This window comes from Peromyscus maniculatus, chromosome 10 (assembly GCF_049852395.1).
Source record: "Peromyscus maniculatus bairdii isolate BWxNUB_F1_BW_parent chromosome 10, HU_Pman_BW_mat_3.1, whole genome shotgun sequence".
Classification (NCBI taxonomy): Eukaryota; Metazoa; Chordata; class Mammalia; order Rodentia; family Cricetidae; genus Peromyscus; species Peromyscus maniculatus.
The window spans coordinates 12,207,098-12,229,116 of NC_134861.1; the positions used below are offsets into that span (position 1 = coordinate 12,207,098).

Consider the following 22,019-nt stretch of genomic DNA (forward strand, 5'->3'; position numbering starts at 1 on the left):
CAGGAAAATGGGTAGAACTGGGAATATTATGTACATGAGTTAAACCAATCCTAGAAAGACAAATGTCTTGTTTTCTTTTATATAGGATTCTAGCTTCCAATTTTTACATTTCCATGCTTAGTTGGAGTAAGGGCCTATAGAGGCAGGAATCAAGAGAGGAACCCTGAGAAGTGGTGCCAGGAAAGGTCATTGTTCTTGAGGGAAAAGACTGTTTCTATACTAATAATTACCGAATTTCTACCCCATTGAAAAGCACAAATGACTGGACTAAACTGATCGAAAGATTGTTAAATTTATGCCTAGGTGAATAAATAGCATTCATTTTAGTGATATGACCCAGATATCCCGAAATGAAAAAAGGCTGCTTGTGTCCATGCAGACTTCTCTTTCCATGTGAAGTTAACTTTCAGTCCAAGCCCTCTCTGACAGGGAACTCCTCTGCTCACAAAGAGATGGAAGGGTAGGGATTGTAACAGCAGAGAGTCTGCCTGTCTGACTACAAAGTGCATAGTCACAGGATGCCCTGAATCGACGGTAAGGATCTGATGGATGCATGTGCCACTCATCTGATGCCTCATTTCTCAGAGGGCACTAACAACTACCTGCAACATGCCAATCATTACAGGTGGCTCAGACAGGATGCCTCACAGACATCAGCCCCTTTCCTTGGGAGCCCCAAGACTGGCATGCAGACAGGTGTAGCAGGCACATTCGGCTAGGGTAGCATCAATCAAGACTGCCCAGCTTTCATGGGAGGACACCACTCGTGGACGGCCCCAGGGACCGACACAAATGCAGACAAAGATGGAACCAGTTGCTAACACTCCCAGGCATTTCCCCAGCGAGATACTCGTACCTGCAGCTGACTTTTTCAGGAGACATTCCTGGCTGTGGATAGGAACCTTCGGATCTCCACTCTGTCTTGTCCCAAAACACACATTGCGTCCACTGGAAATGCACTGTATAGTTTACTGTCCCAGCAAGGTACTTGTTTGGAGGCCTCCTGTCATAATCAGCATCTAATAGGGATAAATACCCTACATTGGCTCCTAGAAAAGAGGAGAAAATGTATCAATAAAACATACAAACTTTGCAAGGGACATGCTCCATTCCAAATGCAGGTGGAAGGGCCACTGGGGACAGAGGGACAAAGAGGGAAGGACTGAAAGGTGCCTCAGATTCTGGCCATTCCCTGCTTTGGAATTTATAGTGAATCAAACACAGCAAGGCCTTCATTTGTGAGTGATAGAGTGCCTGGGAGGAAAATAGTGTTTCCAGTGCCGCCATCTTCCACGTCCTTCCTGGCATCCTGAACAGAGGGATCATCCCACCCTGGAAGGGATGGAGATAGTTCAGCTCCTTCTTAGCTACCTTTCAAGCCACTTCTGCTTCCTCTCAGACCACCAGCCACTCTGTCAAACACTATGCTTCTGGGTCTGCATGGTTCTGTGGACAAGACACAGACCACGTGGGTTTGGCTAAAACCCTAATCATCTCCAGATACATTTCATGTTGAAAAGTAAAAGTATTTAACTCTCCATTTATTTAAAGTTTTCTCCTGAGATTTTTTTTTAAATAACTGGTTTAGGGCAATTAAATATTAGTTGTCTGTAAAACTATGGAACTGATAGGGAGATGACAAGTGGGTAAGAGTGCTTGCTGTGCAAGCTTAAGGACATGAGTTCAAATCCCCAGAACCCACAGAAAAGACCCGATGGAGACACACATTTCCTCGCAATCTAGTGCTGTGGGGATTGCAGACAAAATGATGTCTGGGGCTTACTGGCTACTAGTCTTGTCCCAGGTTCATGGAGAAACTTTGTCTCAAGGGAATGAGGTGGAGAGTGATGGAACAGGACACTTGACATCTTTCTCTGGCTTTGCACACACACACACACACACACACACACACACACACACACACACAGATTTGCACACCTGCCCACACATAGGGGCACAAACCACATATATCATACATTTATACCACACACTCTCTCACACACAATAACTGAATGAGTAAATGAATGAAATTGTACCATTCTTCATATTATATACAATAATAAATAATTGGTCAGAGATCTAAAATTCTAAAACACTGACATGATACCAGTGCTAAAAGACATGTAAGTGATTTCTCTTAAAACTCAGATATAAGGAATTGATTTCTAACAATAGCCTCAAATCTAAGAAACCTCGCTTTGCAACATATGACAGCAACTACAGAAACCCACAGCTGGTCAAAATGCAGTGTACAAGGGACGGTGGAGAGTCCAGTCCCCATCAATGCAGCTATAACACAACCTGCACATACCCTCAAGGAACATTGCAGAAGAATGGGTGGAAAGACTGTAAGAGCCAGAGGACCAGGGAATCCACTGTGAGATTGTGCCTCGTAGAAATGTTAGGGAAGCAGGCTGGAGAGATGGCTCAGAGGTTAAGAGCACTGGGTGTTCTTCCAGTAGACATGAGTTCATGTCCCAGCACCCACGTGACAGTTCACAGCTGTCTGTAACTCCATCTGATACCCTCACACAGACATACACGCAGGCAAAACACCAATCAATGCACATAAAATAAAAAGAAATGTTAGGGAAGCTTCTCCCATGATACTTCAACAGCATGATTGTCTAAACTAGATCCAAAGAAGGACAATACCAATAGAGCCTGCTATATGGAAAGGGGAAGTCTCACAGGTGCCACGCTTAGACAAAGAACTATAGGCAACTAATGAATGATGAGAGTGAGAGAACTGGTCTTCCCCAGGGAGGAGCCACCTAACTGATTATCCAATACCCAAAGCAATCAGCCTTGAAAATTATATATATATGTATTTCACCAAAAGGACTGAGCAAGTTGTACTTATATATTTAGGCATGCAGGCATGTGTGCATGCATGTATGTGTGTGTAGCAGTAACAATTAAAGTAAATAAAGCCATGGTTTGAAGAGATAACAAGGAGGAGCATGGGGTAGATTGAAGAGAGGAAAAAGAAGGGGAGATATGATATAATTTTAATGAAAACAAGGCTGATATATTTTACTACTAAAATGTTTTTAGCTGTGTGTGGTGGTACAGACTTGAATGTTGATACAACAAAGAAAGAAAAACACTGCTGCCGTGCACAGACAAGCCACAGCAAGTCCTCAGCACATAAAGAGAGCAGAGATTTCAAAGGCTTAGCGCCCACTGACCTTTCCATGGAACAGCAGGTACATAAATGTGAACAGTCTGCTTATCCCAGGAGTAGACCTGCTTCATAAGAAAATCAGAAGGCGTGGCTTTCTTGGAGAACCTGGGGGCAAAGAAAAAGTAGTGAGATGCAGCTTTTCTTGCCTGTGTAGACTTTACTTATGCACTGTGTGACAATCGTACTTTTCCCTAGAAAGGGATAGCAGGAGACAGTTAGGGCAACAAAGAAGCAATGTGTTTCACCCCCGGTATACTTATCCCCGTAACTCCACCCCCCACATACACACACCTAACACTTTATCCCTTATATCTGTAAAGAACAAACCAAAACCAAACCCAAACACAACCTCCTTTAAGAAAAAGTAAGAATGATAACCAGCTCTATTTGTGGGATGAGAACAAACCCCTGGCTGCGTGCTGAGGAACAGGGCACCAGTGTAAGCTTATTTGCATAATGCCTCATCCTGCTGTCAGAAAGTGGGGAATTGGCAGGGAGACAGCAGAGGCTCAAACTATTCAGGTAAAGAAAATTCTAAGCACTTCCCTTTTGTATGTGACTTTGAAGAATTAAGTGTAAAAAAATCCAGATTTTTTAAACAAATGGAAACCTTTAGACATCTGATGCTCAGCTCACTGGGCAGATAGAGTCAAGCCAGTGAACTGAGACAGCCGTGTGTGGAGCCTATCTGCCCAGCAGAGGCATGACACTGACCCTGCCTCCTGAGTCCCCTCCAGTCAGTTGAGGGACTCACCTGGTTAAGCAGGTACAGTGGAACAGCCAACATCTGCCCAAACATGTGGAGACTCCCAGGACAGAAAGACCCAGAGCTGCTTCTCCCAGAAGACACTGCCCCTCCCCCCTTCCACTCAGACGCTACAGTGGCTGAGAGTAGTGTTTTTAGCCTGAGAATCCAAAGACTCCAACAGCCTTTCCACATAGTCTAGCCGCTAACTGAGACCAATCTAATCTCACCTACTCAACATCACTGAGAAAGAGAATTCAGTTATCAAGTCTCTATGGAAATGTAAAATTGAATACATTTTCCCCTGGAGGAAAAAGAGAGAAAAAAAGCAAATACGGGAGGGAACTGTGGTGTTATCAGACTTCTAAATGGTGTCCTATATAGTATGACTGAAAGTCGGCTGTTTCTCATTCTAGTTAACAGGCAGGAATCTAACTTTGGAAAAAGTAGGGAGGCTCATTTTCTAAACAGATATACATGCATGTAGGCATATGTGGAATTTCTTTAGACGCTGACCCTCATTATTACTTTAAAACTAATTCACCCATTTGTTCACAAAAAACCCTTAAGGACACTCCACCATGTTGTGATCTCATCAGCACTGCGGCTGCCACCTTCACACACCTTACTAACAGCATGACGGGGAAGGCTCTTGTAACAGGCTTGGAGAATTCGATGCGGATCTGTAAGGTTTCCTGGGGGTTTTCAGAGAGCCCAGTGAACCGGTGGAGATTCACCTCATCTCGAAGCAACGCAAACATGTTTGGATTTCTCTTGTGCTGTCCATCGGAAAGAGAGCCAGTCAGGCAGTTTGTCTTGGGGAAAGTGAACACATTAGAAAGCAGCCAGCCAGGCCTAAATGGAGCTGCCATTACCAGGTGATCTTCCTCCCCAAACTCCACAGTCAGGGGCATCGCGAGTCGTCCTCTGAGAATAGGTCTTCTGCTGTGGCAGCTGTAGAGCCCAGGGCTCACCACACCACCCACCTTGGGGAACAAAGACAATGAAGGCAACAGTTGACTCAGAGGAGGCGCACGCCTTTGATCCCAGCATTCCCTGGAGGCAGAGGCTGATAGATCTCTGTGAGTTCGAGACTAGCCTGGTCCCCATAGTGAGTTCTAGGATGGCTGGGCTGTGTAGAAAGACCCTGCCTCAATAAACAAATGAACAAACAAACAAAACAAAAACAAAGAGAGGCAAAGAAAAGCGGGAAGTAATTGGAGTCATACTGTTTTTCCAGTTCTGATCAAACGAAACGAGTTTAATGAGGTAGGTTGACAGAATTTATATGGATGGGGGTAGTTAATGTTCCTTGTATGTTTTCCTTGCCAAAATGATAACTTTTTAAGTTCAAATAAATGTTAGGAGCTCTTATAAAAAGAGGTGTCTGGGATGGGTGGTGATGTCGCAAGCCTTTAGTCCCAGCACTCAGAAGGCAGAGACAGGTGGGTCTCTGTGACTCCAATGGCTACAAAGTGAGACCCTGTCTTATTTTTTTTTTTAAAGAAGGAGAAGGAGGACAAAGAGAATAAGGAGGAGGAGATGAAGAAGGAGGAGTAGGAGGAGGAAGAGGAGCTGCCCCATTGAGCTGAGCTGGGTGGGAAGGCAGAGGATGTAATGGTCATTGTACACACTACTTCCTGACCCACACACCCAGGAGCACTTGTGGGTTCTGAAAGTAGACGCTCACACCAAAGTGTAAAGACCTTGCAGGTCCTTTTGACTTCCACACCCCTAACCAGGGACAGACCACATGCACCTCTCTGTTAGCATGTTACTGGGACTCTTCAGAAGTCCCTGCTCCTGTTTTGTTCTGATTGAACTCTAAGTTGATTTCAGGAGCAATGAAACCTGCCTGAGGTGTGACCATTCCACCATGTGTTCCATGCTATACTCCCTGACACAGATTAGAAAGCCCCACAGTGAATGCTGCATGGATCCACCTATCAGACACCAAGGACCCTAGTTCTGCTAAGATTTTTCTGGAGACAAAAGACCAAGAATAAAAACAGAAATTCTAACACTTGAACAGGCCATGATCTCTGGGAGTCTGACTTCAGAGACCGGGGACATCTTGGGCAAACGACCAGAGTTTAACTCCTAATGAACTGTGGCACCTTAGCCCAAATGGCAGGCTCGTGCTGGAAGTTGTACTAATTAACAAAACTGTGAGAAACCCGCCCACCTACCCAGAAATGGACCCCATATAAACAGCACCAGAGGTAAGGTTAAGCACTCCCTCCTCAGACTTGCCCATAGTGCCTTCTGGGATATTATCTAGTAACTCTTCTCTGTCTGTCTACCTTGTCTCTGGAAGATACGTTTCCCACCTTCTTGTCACCAGCCTTCTGCAGGCCTCCTCAGACACAGCAAAGTGGCTTCTCTTTGGAAACAGGGACAATGGGCAAGCGTGCCAACCTACTCTCCTTCTTCTCATGGAAGTCGAGTTACTGAAAACTTGAAACCGCCATTTGCAGTGGCAGAGGCCATGTGCTGTACCTGTCCAGGAGCTCGTCCCCTTGGATAAGGGCTGCTTTTGAAGAACATGAGCTGGCTGATGTAGCATGGGCTTTGTGATTCCTCTTGAGCAGGACTGTGCCTGGCCAGGCCACCAGGGAAATGGACCGAGATGAAGCCCAGGTTCTGGATAGAACTCTGAAAGCTGTGATGGAGAAGGGTCCAGAACTCCATCTGCCCAGTGCTTATGTGCAGCTGATGCTGGTGGCTCAGGGAGAGAGAGGCCTGCAAACACAGGACGGTGAGGGGGATGCTCGCAAGATGATGTGCAAATGGATACAAAACACAAAAGACAGTAATACTGAAAGCACAAATGGCTTTTTCCGGTTTGGGTGCATCTCACTGATGTTTTATTGATTTTTAAAAAATTGCTATGCTTCTTATGCTTCCTAGTTCCTAAGAAGAGTCTTGATAGAATGGTTGCTTTTCAAAACCTTTAGGTCAGTTGGTATGTGCACAAGCCTAAGCTTTAGTGCAGGTTCAGATGGAACACATTTTCATATGTGCATGAGAATAATAACGACAAGCTGCCAGATTCAAAGATTTTATTATTTGCTCTATAATCTCCACAGTATTTTGATAGCTATTAGTTAAATAAACCATGAAGCTTGGGAGAAAGGGAAGGCAGAGGGAAAGGAGAGAAAAACATCTCCTGCTAACTCACTGCTTCCTCAGAACTTTGGCTATTTCAGAAGATTCAAATAAAAGATTTGAGACAACTTCTCAAAGCCACTGCATCAGAAATAAATGAAATAGACATCTATTGTTTCTCTTAAGAGTCATAGATCAGCAGGGCCACTTTCAAACTCATGTATGCAAGCAATCTTTTGGGTGACTTCATGCCATTCTGCAGAAAACAAAGTATGTCCCGAAATCCCAAATGATAAATCTGTCAGAACACTGGACACACAACACTGCTGCCATAAAACACTTAACATTCCAGACCAACATTTCTAAACGATGAGCTGCCACCCGGAACCGTAGCTCAGCTCTTCAGGTGCTCACTCTAATTTTCACTGGGAAAAGAGATATAAATTCGGGCTAACATGTGATGTTTGGTGTGTGTGTGTGTGTGTGTGTGTGTGTGTGTGTGTGTGTGTGTGTGTGTGTGTCTATGTCTGTGTATCTGGTGGGGATGGTATCAAGGGTCTTGCACATGCCAAGCACGCATTCTACCGATGATGAGCGGCACTCAGGCCTGTGGCTGCATTCCTGTGGGTGGACAGAACATCTTACTAGTAACGTGTCAGAGATGATCTTCATGCCTTCTTCTTGCAGGTACTCTTCATTCCTTGTGTCTTCTTTGGAAGCTTCCCAGACTCCAGAGATGAGAAGGATAAGTTCAACTCCTAGTTTTTTGTTGACCAGCCACTTCTCAGAGGACTGACCTTGAGCAAGGGACATCTGGGCATATTTGAGGATGTGCATGCCACTCATCAAGCTCAACTGCATGGGAAGAGGAGATGGGGTCAGATGTTCCCTGGCAAGTGGTGTGGAGACTCTTGGCTTTTTTCCCTATTAATAGGGATCGGAACGACTCAACATGTGCTTAGCTTTTAATATAGGAGCTGGGGACATAAACTCGGGTTCCATACCTGTGCAGGAAGCACTTTACTGGCTGAGACATCTCCTCAGCCCCTGGAAAAGCACTTAAACTGCTTACAGAGCTGACATCAAAACAGGGTTTAAGATTTAAAGAACTGTTACCCAGCAAAACATGTAAGGTGCTTTATGTCCAATATTTGCACTGCACAATTGCTAAACAAACAAAAATATCTAGAATGGTTACTTCAGACATGGCAATCATGTTCAGCTTCATTTCTGAGAGATGCACAAAAGGACTGTGGGTAGGCTTGGGTTGATCTCTACCATGTTCATCCTCCTAGCCTTCTGAGGAGTCTTGTCTGAGCAAAAACTCCATACCCCAGGTCCTGGAGTCCAGGTGAGGCCACATGTGCAGCAGTCATAAGAAAAATGTGTGGGGTGAGGCTTGTCAATTCCAGGGTAACATCACTGATATGTGGCATACCTTATCTGTGTTCTTCTCCCCTCAACTGGCGAGCCATAGAGTGAAGATGTCAGATACATGAGAACAAGGGAGGGGGAGGTTGGGTCTCCATGAGAGGGTCATTCACAAAACACCTCTGTGTTCAGTTACTGGGACACCAGGGCTTTTTGTTATACCAGCTGACATTACCACAGCTCATCCCGGGAGAATTAGAGTTAGAAGACAGAAGTGCCCCAAATCCCAAGTGCTATGTTTATGTGGAGTCAAATAAACTCTGTTATCAGATCTCTGGGGGTTTCATGGAGATTATAGCATTTGAAACCAGCTTTGATGAGAAACTAATATTTTTCAAAGGAGAAGAAATAAGCTGTTCCAGGTTAAGAGAAAATTTTCTACTTCAGGAACAAGAGAAACATCTAGAGTGACAGAACACTGAAGAGATGGTGTGCAAGGGGAGGCACAGAGATAAGGAGCTGGTCCAGGTGAGGTCTTTGTGTGCTGTGTGGAGAACCTAAACATTATCTGTAATGCAGGGAGCCATCAGGCATATTGAGTAGCAGGTGACATGACCAGATGTGTTTTATGAAGGCAGATCTGTAAGAGAAGAGAGTATGTGGTCAAGGGAAGTCCAGCCTTCTGACTCAGCCTTGGCATGATTGGTGATCAGAAATGAAGATGAAGAAGAGACTGAGGAGGAAGAATGGGAAACAGGTGACAGGGTCACAGTGTCTCTCACTCGTCTACTCTGTCTCTTGGTCATCATGGCACTCACACTCCAGTGAGGAAAAGAAGAGGAATAAGGAAACACACAAGACAGCTGCTAAGTACAAAGCCAGCAAAGGAGAGACCCCGCAATAAGAAGGGAGGGTGCCAGGCGACATCTGTGGGGAAGAAACACTTAAGCTGAGTGTCTAAGGACCGTCTTCAGCTCTCTGCTGAGCCAAAGGCAGGACACGATAGGACAACTACCCTAGTTATGGACCAGCATAGACCAAGAGTGTGGTGGGTTGAAGGGCCCAGGTGAAGAAAGTGTAGGTCAGAAGGAGCCAAAGCATGCAGGCTATGGGGAGATATTTGCATTCCTGAATGTGAACACAAAGCTGTAGACTGGTCTTAAGAGAGCAGAGGTGACTACCTGATTTAGGCTTTTCCACAAGGATGCTCTGACTGCTGCTTGTGGTCAGTGTTATCAAGGTGGCAGAGAGGAAGCAGAGAGAGCAATGAGAGAGATACCCAGCGTGGATGAAAGATGGTCGGCTTGGAGGTTAGTGGGGAGCAGTAGAGATGGAAAAGGCAGGGAGATTCTGGCTACATCTTTTTAAAAGAAGAACCGACTCCTTCAGTTATACTTGGTGGATGCCAAGATCAAAAGATGCTCAGGTGACCTTGGGTGTTTCAACTTGACTCTGGGTAGCAGTGCTGTCCCGTCTTGAGCCACAGGAAGCAGGAAGAAACTGGAGTGCCTCTGAACTTGGAAACGTGAGGCTGATTTGCAGCATGTGAGAGAGGGCTGGGCTGAGGATGTAAAATGCACAGTCTGGTAGAATCACACCGATTTGAGACTAACAGACTAGAAGAGGTCACCAGGAGAGAACATTGGAGAAGTCCAAGGGACTCCCTGCTGAAACCCTGACCATGTCCACATGACAGGGAGGAGGCCGCTGGAGAGCCAGGGCTGGCAACCAAAAACTGAGTCGTGGGGCCATGAAATGAGGACTCCCCCACCCCCGGTATGTCCCATGAAGGACAAAAGAGGCTAAGAAGAGCAGTCTAGTAGAATTGAAAGTGTAGGGAATCTTTCAGCTTCAGCTCTAAGAATATGCAAAGCCATGGCAACAGGTAAAGCTGCAGGACAAACAGCCGGCATTGCCATAGCAAACCCAGGCACCACCTCAATGCTCTACTGCAGAGAGGTGCTAGAAGCGAGAGCTGCTGGAAGGTGCTGGACATAACCAAATGGATCCTTCAAGAAATAAGTGGGAGTCATGACACACCTTGGGATCATCTAGAAGAGGGGGAAAAAAGAAGTAGGAGCTCATGGACAACTTAAGGAGACAAACCCTGGAGAACAGTATGACAGAGATGGAACTACCAGCACCAGCCATTTAGGTTGGACCTGTCTCAATCCCCGGGATATCAGTCACACAGGCTGGACTGGGGCTGTACAGGGTGGTGGTGGGTAGGTTCGTGGGCACAGATGGAGGAAGGATGCTTGCCGGGAACCAGGAATTTTCTTTCCTAGTGACAGAGTGTGAAGACAGATGTAACTGCAGTAAGATTTGCTGAGTGGTGGCAACGAGGGACTCCCAAGAGTTCTTTTGTCATCTCTCAAAGAACTACATAATGAGTGAAGACACCTATTGAATGACTCTGGGGAATGTTACAGATTTGAGAAAACAAGCAGGCGTGACCATGGAATCCGGCACCACACATTAGTAATGAAGAGCAATCTGCCCACCAAGGTGATTCAGACCGCGGCAGGCACTTGTTGTTACCCCTTTATATTTCTATTTCTACATGAAGAAAAGGTCCTTAGGCATAGCTTGAGGGGAGACAATGCTGTTCAGAGGGACATCTAGGAGAAAGTTATGTCTCTATCCTCAATGTCAAAATACAATTCCAAGTTCTATATTTATCAAGTCTCAATCATGGCCTTTATAATTATGCAAAATCCAGGAAAATCCAGAGAAAGAAATGGCACTTACCTTATTAGGGAAGCTTATGAGGTCTCTCAATATATGAAGAGAATCCACCATCACTTCCTAAATAGTAGAAACAAGCCGAGAGAGAGAGAGAGAGAGAGAGAGAGAGAGAGAGAGAGAGAGAGAGAGAATCATATTAGTTCAAATGCAGCTTGCTTCTGAAGAAATGTATTGTGTTTTTCTGTGAAGAGTCTTCCTAAGGGTCAGCCCTTTTGTAGCAAGATCATGACCTTGGTCTCAAAGCTTCCGTCCAGTCCAGCATGACTCTGATGTGTCTCTGGCCAGCTTCACCAGGCCCTGGTAGGAATCTGACACAGTAGAAGCTGAAATATGGGGACAGAACTAAATGGAGCTATGAAGAAGGGGCAGAAAAATGTCAGAGGAAGGAAAATGATTAGGTCTAGTAGAGTATCTTGTAGTTCTAATGAAACATGAATGTTCACTAGTGACCATTACAAAGCAGAGTTGCAGAAAAGCCAGAGGGGCAATAATCTTTGAGTCATGGTCATTTATTAAGAAACTACACTTGGGGCAGAAAAAGATGGTTCAGTGGTTAAATGTACTGGTTGCTTTTCTAGAGGACCTAGGTTCAATCCCCAGCACCCATATAGTGGTGACTCACAGCCATGTAACTCCAGTTCCAAAGGATCCAGTGGTCACTTCTGGCCTCCATGAGCAACAGGTACACAGATATGCACATAGGCAAAATAACCATACACATGAAATAAATCTTTAAAAACATTGATTACAAAAAAAATTGCATTCAATTTTGACTTTATCCCTTGGCTTATGGTTGTTAACAGAATAAAAACAAATCAGATTTATGGAATGTTTTTATTCATAGAAACATTAGGAAAATTATTCATAATGACAATCAATGTGTTTCACTTTCTCCAATATAAAGCAGAAACATTCACAGGAGCCTATCAGCCTATATACCTGCTCTCCTTTCCTGCCTGGATTTTAGGAGCAGGAGCCCTTGCTAAGAAGCCAGCTTTCAGAGGACTGCTGCTGTCCAGGTTTATAGACACTGCCCTGCCCTGCTGAGGGCCATACCTGGTCTGTAACAGGTACTTCGCATGCAGAAGAAATCAATACATCCTGTATCTGTGACCATAGACCACACGAAGAAGTGTTTGTGCTCCTCACATACAAACGGCTCAGGATGGCGGCGATCACGGTGACGTAGTTCCTTACTTCTGTGTAACTCCCCAGCAGCTGGAGAGAAGACAGGTTTTCCAGGGTGGAGCTGTATCTAAAGGAAACACAGAACTGTGGTGATGGTGTGACGACATCGTAAAACTTTACTCTGCCGAAGGGGGAATGGAGTTTGTTCTTGAATGGGTCTGAACTGAAAGAGAATGACATGAAGGGGAGGTGGTCTGTATGGGGGAAACTGGAAACACAATTAGACATGTTACCAGAATCCTAATAACACGTCACCTTTGAATAAAACTGAAAAAAGCACAAGGTGTCAAACAGATACCGATATACCAGCATCACGACAAAGGAAGGAATGTGGCCCAGAGCTGAAGGCCCAGTGGCTAGAGCTGCCTGAAGTAGTATGGCAGCCTAACCATTAAGAGCTCATGTGTGCAGACCCAAATTAGAGGGGACATGTACATCATATTTGCGGCTATGTGTAAAATCACAAGCTTATGACTTCAGATTTTGATAATTGGGCGTTTTACTTATTTATGAATGGAGTGATAAGCTTATTTGCACCTGGAAAGGCAACATCATGTCTTAGACAGAGCTCTGTGCATGGGGCCAATGCCTTTTCCAGTCCTTGTTCTACACTACCTTTGTTGTATGACTGCAAGACACCATTTACTTGAATAACTCAGCCTGAATCTCCAAAGATAAAACAAACACCTACTGAATAAAAATCCTTGGTGAGCAATCACATACTAGGCAACAGAACATGTTGACTTAGGAAGACCGTAGGAAGCCAGGTGAAAGAGAAAAACACACAAATCAATGAGAAGAAATAGCACACATTGCACAATTAGGGGAAGCATGTTTCATAGATTTAGTCTCCTAAAGTCAAAAAATGTACAAACAAGACACCAAGTAAACAAAAGCAGCCCCAGTAAGCCTTAGAAAATGGGGCCCGCACCCAGAGAGACAGAATATATTATACAGTGAATGAAATCTTATGAAACTGTCAAATAAACTTTACTGTCTGACCCAAACCCAGGAAAAATAATAGACAATATTCCTGTGAGAGGACCCAAATGATGGACTGATCAAAGACATCAAAGTAGAAATTATGAATATGTTCAAAGAACTAAAGAAAACTAATATTGAAGATTAAATAGAGGTATTATAGTGACTAATCAAATACAGATTAGCAATAAAGAAAAGCAATGAATTTTCTATAAAAATCACATGGAATTTCTGGAGCTACCTGTACAATAACAATAATGAAAATTCTCTGCATAGTTCAAAAAGCAAATTTGAGAAAAGCAGCTGAGAATTTGGGGACTGAACATTAGAGATAGTGAACAACAGGCAAAAAAAAATAGGAAGAAAACAAACATAGACTTGTAAAAATGCTGGATAGCAAGTTTGCAAATTATATTTTTTCTTTCTTTTCTGAACAACAAATCCATTGCGTAAGATAATGTCTATAAAATGTTATGGTTGAATCTATAACACGTAGGCATCAATTCAGACAGATACCTTAAGGCACCTAGAACAGTTATACTTCTATCAGGCTAAAAATAAAAGAAGTGGGGAGCAAGTTTTAATGATCCAGAGAGAGATTTCCCAATCATAAAATGGTCCAACCCACCAGAAAGGTAAAGGTTACAAATATATATTACAAATATATAATTGGCCAAAGTGTGAAGAACAAGGGAATGAGTGCTCATCCCTCATCTGTATTAACCACATCATCACCAAGGCTTAGGACACACGGTGGAGGAGGAGATAGAATGTAGGAGCTGGGGGATGGGGAGGAGTGCTGTGAAATGCTCTCTTCTGGACGTGACATGGCTGTCACAATCATGGACTCATAGCAGCTGTAGTCACCTGTACAAGACCTACGCAAGATCAAGCCAGGCAAACCCCAGCATAGATGGGGTAGATGATCTCAGCTCTACCTCTTGCTGTTGGCAGTGGATAGTTGCTGGGGAGGCAGAATTATTCATTTTTGAGGATGTGGCCACTCATGGGATTCCCTTGCTCCAATGATTAGGCCCACCCCCATGGGTAGCACTAACTATATTTGGTAGGTTTTTAAAAAAGAAAGATGTGAAGTAGGGGGACATATTGTGGCATATGGAATGAATTGGAGGGGGAAATTGGGTCAGAGATGATCATATTTTATCATATCAATATGAAATCCTCAAAAACAAAAAAATTAAAAACTTAAAAACCTAATGCACAAATGTTCACAATGCATTGTTAAACAGAGACTACATTATCACACTATAATGTGTTCACAGTTGTCCAAATACTTAACACTGTGTAATTCTACAAAGTTATGAATACACAGGGAATCTAACAAGAAAAAAATAAAACTGATGGCGCTGAAGGGAAAGGAAAGACTTCAAAGGTAATAATGCTATCAGTAATGGACAGAATAACAGCAAGAGATCAACAAGGTCTATAAGACTCAAGATAAATATGATCAAACACATTACGTATGAACATAATAAAGAACAAGTAAATTTATCTATTATTTATTTTATGCATATGAGTATTTTGCCTACATGTGTGTCTGTGTACCATGTGCATGCCTGGTGCCTTTCAAGGTCAGAAGAGGGCATTAGATCACCTGTAACCACAGTTATAGATGGTTGTGAGCCAACATGTGGGGGCTGGAAATAAAACCCCAGTCCTTTGCCAGAGCTACAAGAACTCTTAACTGCTGAGCCATGTTTCCAGTTCCCGAAGAATAAATTTTTAAAATAATCACAAAATAATTTTGAGACCAGAGAGATGGCTCAGCAGGTAAAGATACTATCTATGCAAGCCTGACAACCTGAGTTTGATCCTCTGAACCTAGACTGAGGTGGAAAGAACAGTTTCTACACAGTTGTCCTCTGGCCTACAGATGCTTGCCATGGCATGGAGTGAGAGTCAAGAAATGCGGGAGTCCAGTCAAAGAGAGGGAAGGGGGATTATATGAGCAAGGAGGGTCAAGATCCTGATGGTGAAATCTACAGAGACAACTGAACCAAGCTCATAGGAACTCATGGACTTTAGACTGACAGCTATGGAACCTGCCCGGGACCAAGTAGGCTCTCTGCATACGGGAGACAGTTGTGTAGCTTGGTCTGTTTGAGGGGCCTCTGGCAGTAGGATCAGGATCTATCCCTGGTGCATGAGCTGGCTTTTTGAAGACTATTACCTATGGTGGGAAACCTTGCACAGCCTTCATGCAGTGGGGAGGGGTTTGTGCCAGGCTTTGCTGACTTCCCATGGGAGGCCTTACCCTTTTGGAGGAGCGGGTGAGGGGTGGGGCAGAATGAGGAAGATGGGGGACCGGGAGGAGGGATGAGAGGTGGATCTGTAGTGGCTATGTAAAATGAATTTTAAAAAAATTCTTAAAAAAAGACTTCTATGTAATTAAAAAACACATGAACTAAAAACAACAAAAAGAAATACACCTTAGTGTTTATGGTCTGTCCCAGTTTTCTTTCTGCTGCTATGATAAAACAAAAACAACTTGGGGAGGAAAGGGTTTATTTCACCTGACAACTTCCATGTCACAGTCTTTTATAGAGGAAATTCAGGGCAGGAACTCAAGGCAGGAACCTGGAATCAGGAACTGAAGCAGAGGCCGAGGAAGAACACTGTTCACTGGCTTGTTCCCCATGGCTTGCTCAGTCTGCTTTCTTATATAACCCAAGACCACCTGCCCAGGGTAGGGGTGAGGCACCACCCCCAGTAGGCTGGGCCTTCCCACATCAAACATTAAACATGAGAATGCCCCACAGGCTTGTCTACATTTTGATGGAGACATCCTCTCGAGGTTTTGTCTTCCCAGATGACTTTAGTTTGCGTTAAGTTGATACAAAAACTAACCCCAGCCCAGTTAGCACAGAGAAAATGACTCGCCTCAGCCAGTGCTGGTGGGAATACCAAATGGTGCAGCTCCTCAGAAGTGCTAAGCAAGTGCTATCATATGACCTAGTGATTCTACCCTTGAGAAATGAAAATGCTCACCCATGCCAAAGCTCGCAGAAGAATCTTCAGAAGAACCTAACTTACAGACAGAAAAACTAGACGATATCACCTGTTCAAGGAGTAAACAAATTGAGGCAATACAATAAATATTATTGACTAATTAGAAAATGAGGTACTGATTTATGCCATATCATGGATGAAACTCATAAATATTCATGTGTTAAATAAAGAACTCAAGAGTATAATTTTCATCATCCTATTGCCACAAAGTTTCTAGAACATGTAAATCTTTAGACACACATATGTTGGTTTTGGGGGGTTGGGAAGTAGGTGTTAGGGTTGATGATTCTGGAGTGACTACTGTTTAGTTCCAAGATGTTATGATGACCAAATGTTCCTAAACTAGACTGTGCTAAAGGCAACAGTGTTCTGGAAGTGTGAGGAATTTCAATAGGTAAGCTATATAATGTATAAATGATACCTCAAATGGTTTAAAAGGATGGATAGTGGTTAAGACCATTTGCTGCTCTTCCAGGAGACCCAAATTCAGTTTCCAGAACCTATGTAAGGTGGCTCATAATGGTCTCTACTCCAGCTTCAGGGGTCCAATGTCTTCTCTGGGGCTCTTTAGGCACCCACACATGTGAGAAACCCCAACTCCCACTACCCTCCCAAAGATGCATAAATAAAAAAAATCTTAAAAACATGTTTTAAAAAGAAAAGAAAGAGCCTCATGGACCCTGAAGCATGTGCCCAGTGCCGTGCAAATGGTGTTTAACAGGCCACGCCTGGGAAACCCTGGCTTTTGCCCAGCATGAGAAAAGCAATTACCATTGCTCTTTCAGTGGCTCTTTGCCATCTCCCCAGGGAAAATAAGCTATGCTGTAGGGTGTCTTTGTTGCATCCTATTACTTACAGGTCCTTGTCAGGGCAGTCATTTCCATGGTAACGGGGTAGCACAGTCACTTCCACAGTGCATGGTTGCACCTTGGAGCCTTGGCCATCTGTGATCTCAGTAGAAACAAAGACTGTGAAGGAATATGACAGAGGAGGGTCATCCAAGAGATAGTGTGGGTGATGGTGACAGGGGGTGGGATGCTGGCAAACCTAAGGTGAGCTGTTCCCTCCCACATTAGACACACTGAGGATACCAACAAATCTGTAAATAGAATGTATGTTAAGCAAAACTATGAGTTATAGTGTCAAGGTATGTGCATGTGAATGCAGGTGCTCTTGGAGGCTAGAAGAGTGTACTAGATTCCCCCGAGCTGGGGCTACAGGTAGTTGTGAGCCACCTGGCCCAGGTGCTGAGAATCAAACTCAGGCTTCAAGAGTCATGCATGCTCTTAACCACTTAGCCATCAGTGCTGCCCCATGGTAATGGCTTGTTTACTAGGAATTCAAACACAAGGCATGGTATGAGAAAAGACCTCAAGATTCTTCTGTCCTTCTGGGGAGATGTCACCACCCAACCTAAGATCTGAACACCCAAGTAAGGTCAGTGAATGCTCATCAGACAGGGAAACAGGGAGTGTCACAGAGGGCAAACAGGCAGATGCCGTCACTGTGTGCAGCAGGAGGTGGGGGTAAGTCATCATCCATTCACAAAGTCATGGTAGGTAAGACCTTTTCTGCCCTCCAGAGTGTTCCTGTCCATCGAATACATAAGGAGTGCTGAAATGGGGTACCAGGGTCATGGGGAGTATAATCCTGACTCTGCAATGGATGGTCCAGGGTTAGTGTCACATTTTAACTACTTCCTAAATGATGGAGGCAGATTTAACAGGCAAGGGTAAAGAAGAATTCTGAGGGGAGATTTGTATTCAAACATCTGTATGTATCTAGCAAGAAATGGCTACTTGGTGGACCTAGGAATTCCTTCCTGTAACAAAGGTCCAAAGGTGTGATGAGATGTGCTAGTGACATTGGGGTTTGGGTGATGGTCACAGGTACAGTTGTGTGTACCACACAGGAAGATCAGCACACATGTGAACCCTGGGTATCTATATAGTAGACTCAACTTGAAACCCAGTACTAAAGGTTGGAGACTTCACTTGGACATCAGTCCTTCTTAGGGCATGGGTCCTGGATATGTGTATCCCAATCACTGAGAAGCCCAAATTCTAGGCTCTATCTTCCTGCAAGATTCTGAGCCAGTAGTTACTGTACGAGCTCCTCAGTGCCCCACTGAAGATAATGTACTATGAATCAAGAGAGAGGATGGCAGAGGAGTGGGTGTTAGATATGACTTAATTTAATTTGATGTGATAACTCATACAAAAGATGGGACAAGATAAGCAACATTAAACAGCCACTCTACTTCATTTATTTTACTTAATTGCTCATGTTTATCCTGTTGTAATTTATGAATTCAGATAGTCACTGGGATCTACTGTAACAACTACCAGTACTTATCACACATATGAAGGATTTGAGCAACAAATGACACTGCCCCAGGCCTGTGACCTAAGATTTGGTACTATAGATTTATGCCAAGACATTCTTCATTTCAACATGATGATGAGTTCCTGACTCAAGATCTTCTATTTAGATGTCTGTCTAGCTCTGTGGACTATGGTTGTCTGGTGGAAAGAGGTTCTCATGCTCCTACATGAAGCTCTCAGGTAAGGAACATGTCAGGTGTTAATGTAACCTGCACCATAAGAGGCAAACTTACTTAGTTGAACATCTTCATCAAGGCAAGTGCAATTTTGACTCAGCTCTTAGGATGGGCCTCTGACCACCACCAAGAAGTGAGGGTGCTTGGCCTGAGCAGTCATTATGAGAAAAATTTCCAGAAGGCAGGAGAATGCAATTTTAGTATTTAAAGATTTGTGGATGGAAGATCCATGAACACCACCTTCATCTATTCAGTAATGCCTACTGTGCTGGAGAGTCTGTTTGCTTGGCCTTAGGAGAACTCGAGCTCAGATGCAAATATAAAACCATCATCATGCTAATCAGAACATGATCACAAAGCTCAGAGAAGTTTGCTTGGTGTGACTTGAATCTGGGAGTGAGGGAAAGTTTGGAGGAGACAGGAAAGGTGTCAGCAAGAAAATACTTTTTTGACTTAAAAGGAGATGGGAGATTCAAGCACATCAGTTAGATGGACCAGTTCAGACTTTGGGCTGAAATCATCTTACTGTCTCAAATTGAAGAAACTTCTACATTGCTGACTTTCATTCATGCCTATACAATGGAATCATATAGAAGTTCAAAAGTAAAAGTAAAATATAGCTCATTCCCAGTTAACCAGACTGGGTTGTGTGAAATCGGACACTTTGTCAAATGGTCACATCAGGTGACACCAGGCCTTGTGTGCAGGATTGGAATTAGTCGGGATCTAAGGGATAGTGCCTGAGATAGAAAGCTATTAGAACCACAGGCTTCATTTGGATTGAGATTTCTGTAGTTTGGATCTGCAACATCACCCAGAGGCCCATGTATTAAGCCTTAGTACTGTTGTAAGTTAGTTGAACCTTTGAGAAACAGGACCTAGTGAGAGGTCTTCTGTTCATGAAGGACACTCTATCAAAGAGAACACAGAGAGGAAATTTAAATGCTCATTGACGTCAGGGGTTTGTAATGGGAGGCTAATTAGAGAGATCGCCACTTGCTCACTCAACAGTCTTTCCCCACATTTGATTTTTTGGAGGGAGTGCCTTAATTTGTTTTCAATGATAATAAATTCAAACTTTAGAAGATATGAGCTATTTACTTTATAAATGGGGATATCCTATTCTTGCATATATTAATCACACATAAGAGTTTTGATATTTATTATCTGTATTTTGATTGAAATTGAAGATATGAAAAGCCCAATTTGCAAATGATGTTTCTAATATTCTTTCTGTATTAAAAGACAGGTTAAAGGCCTAAATTTACTGAGGTAGATAAATGATTTTAATTTCTAGCCCCTCTAATACTTTGTAGTTTTTAGAAACTAGGATAAAATGTTTGGAGGGATAAGTAGACATACCTAGTCCCATGGTTGACGCTGTGACTTACCTTTGTAATCGTCTGAGGCCTCACCAGCTGGCAATAAAAAGTAGTACTGGGTATCTCGTCCACGGTACAGGGTGTGTGGAGAAGTGTTTCCTATCCGGTAACGAAATTCGTAATGAAAGTCCTATGATCCAATCCATGGGAGTAGAAAAATAGGAACCTGAACATACTGTGGATGGAATCACCAACCAATTCCACACAACTCCACCCTCATGGCCACTGTTGGTTATGTTCTGCAGCCCAGACTAATGTGCTTTCATCATTCTCAGTACACATAGACGGGAGAGGCCTCCTGGCTCTGTAGGACTCATCTGCTCTTAAGCCAAAGGGCTTCTGACATGAAGCAGGATTCTACACTTGAATCAGCTGGCTCTCTTGTCTTTGGATCCCCTAGCACAGTGATTCTCAACCTGTAAATCATGACCCTTTCTCCTCAGATCCTCACAAGATCCTATTCAAAAATGTAGAATGACTTCTACATTGTCCAAATTAGGACAAAGAGGTCGAGTGTAGGTCAGAGACATGCTCTGGTGATGGAGTTAGGCCTCAGGCTGAGTCCCCCACCTCCTACTTTTATGCCCATAGGTAACAGAGCCTCCTGACTTTGTGGCGAAGCCCTTCAAGAATCCTCTCCTTCTAATGAAAAGGTTGTTCTTACTAGTAGGAGAAGCCCCTCCCACCATTCATGCAGGAACAACTTTTCTACCTTGCAGGGCAGGGCCAGCCCTACAACCCACCATGCAAAGAATTCTTGTGCTTTCCAAGAGCTGTGGTTGCCCGCACCCCCCAGGACAGACAAGGGTTCTCACATACCGGTTTCCCTGACATGCAGAAGACACTGAAGATGGTATGTGCCTCTATACCACTGTGGGGTCGCACCTGACAGGACATGTCCCGTGGGACTTGGTTGACCGTTACGTAGAGTTGAGCTTTGCCTAGTAAGGCATGCTTTGAAGCTACGAGAAGGACAGGATGAGGATTTCAGCTGGTATAGAGAACAGTGAAACACACACACACACACACACACACACACACACACACACACACACACACACATTTCTCTTGTCCTCAGCTTGTGTCTAGAGTCTGCTGTAAACATCTGCCTAAGAATTCTCTGGGCAGATACACCCCAACAGGCACAGTTATTACTCCCCAGTGATTAAACACCATGGTGTGTACTTTCTGCTTTATTAATCACCCTATAATAATTTATTATCAAAAATGGCAATCTTACCAAAAGCAATCTACAGATTCAATGCAATCTCCATCAAAATCCCAACACAATTCTTCACAGACTTGGAAAGAAAAATACTCAACTTCATATGGAAAAACAAAAGACCCAGGATAGCTAAAAGAATCCTATATGATAAAGCAACCTTTGGAGGCATCACCATCCCTGACCTCAAACTCTACTATAGAGCTATAGTAATAAAAACAGCTTAGTACTGGTATAAAAACCGACATATGGACCAATGGAATTGAATTGAAGACCCTGACATTAATCCATGCACATATGAACACCTGGTTTTTGACAAAGGAGCCCAAACTATACAATGGAAAAAAGAAAGTATCTTCAACAAATGGTGCTGCATAACTGGATGTCAATATGTAAAAGATTACAAATAGATCCATATCTGTCACCATGTACAAAACTCAAGTCCAAATGGATCAAAGAACTGAACATAAATCCAGTTACACTAAACTTAATAGAAA

The 22,019-nt window shown here is 43.6% G+C and overlaps 1 protein-coding gene across 1 annotated transcript in view; it reads right to left on the minus strand.

Annotated features, from left to right (window-relative positions):
* Positions 1-22,019, minus strand: part of Pkd1l1 (polycystin 1 like 1, transient receptor potential channel interacting) — a 127,831-nt gene that overhangs the window by 49,216 nt on the left and 56,596 nt on the right. The window contains exons 19-29 of the mRNA XM_076546950.1: positions 21,120-21,262; positions 20,310-20,430; positions 17,215-17,326; positions 12,216-12,414; positions 11,163-11,219; positions 7,686-7,895; positions 6,432-6,674; positions 4,808-4,918; positions 4,557-4,711; positions 3,192-3,292; positions 857-1,049 (exon numbers count right to left, since the gene is read on the minus strand). Of these exons, the coding sequence (XP_076403065.1) occupies positions 857-1,049; positions 3,192-3,292; positions 4,557-4,711; positions 4,808-4,918; positions 6,432-6,674; positions 7,686-7,895; positions 11,163-11,219; positions 12,216-12,414; positions 17,215-17,326; positions 20,310-20,430; positions 21,120-21,262 (1,645 nt within the window). The remainder of the gene's footprint in view (positions 1-856; positions 1,050-3,191; positions 3,293-4,556; positions 4,712-4,807; positions 4,919-6,431; positions 6,675-7,685; positions 7,896-11,162; positions 11,220-12,215; positions 12,415-17,214; positions 17,327-20,309; positions 20,431-21,119; positions 21,263-22,019) is intronic.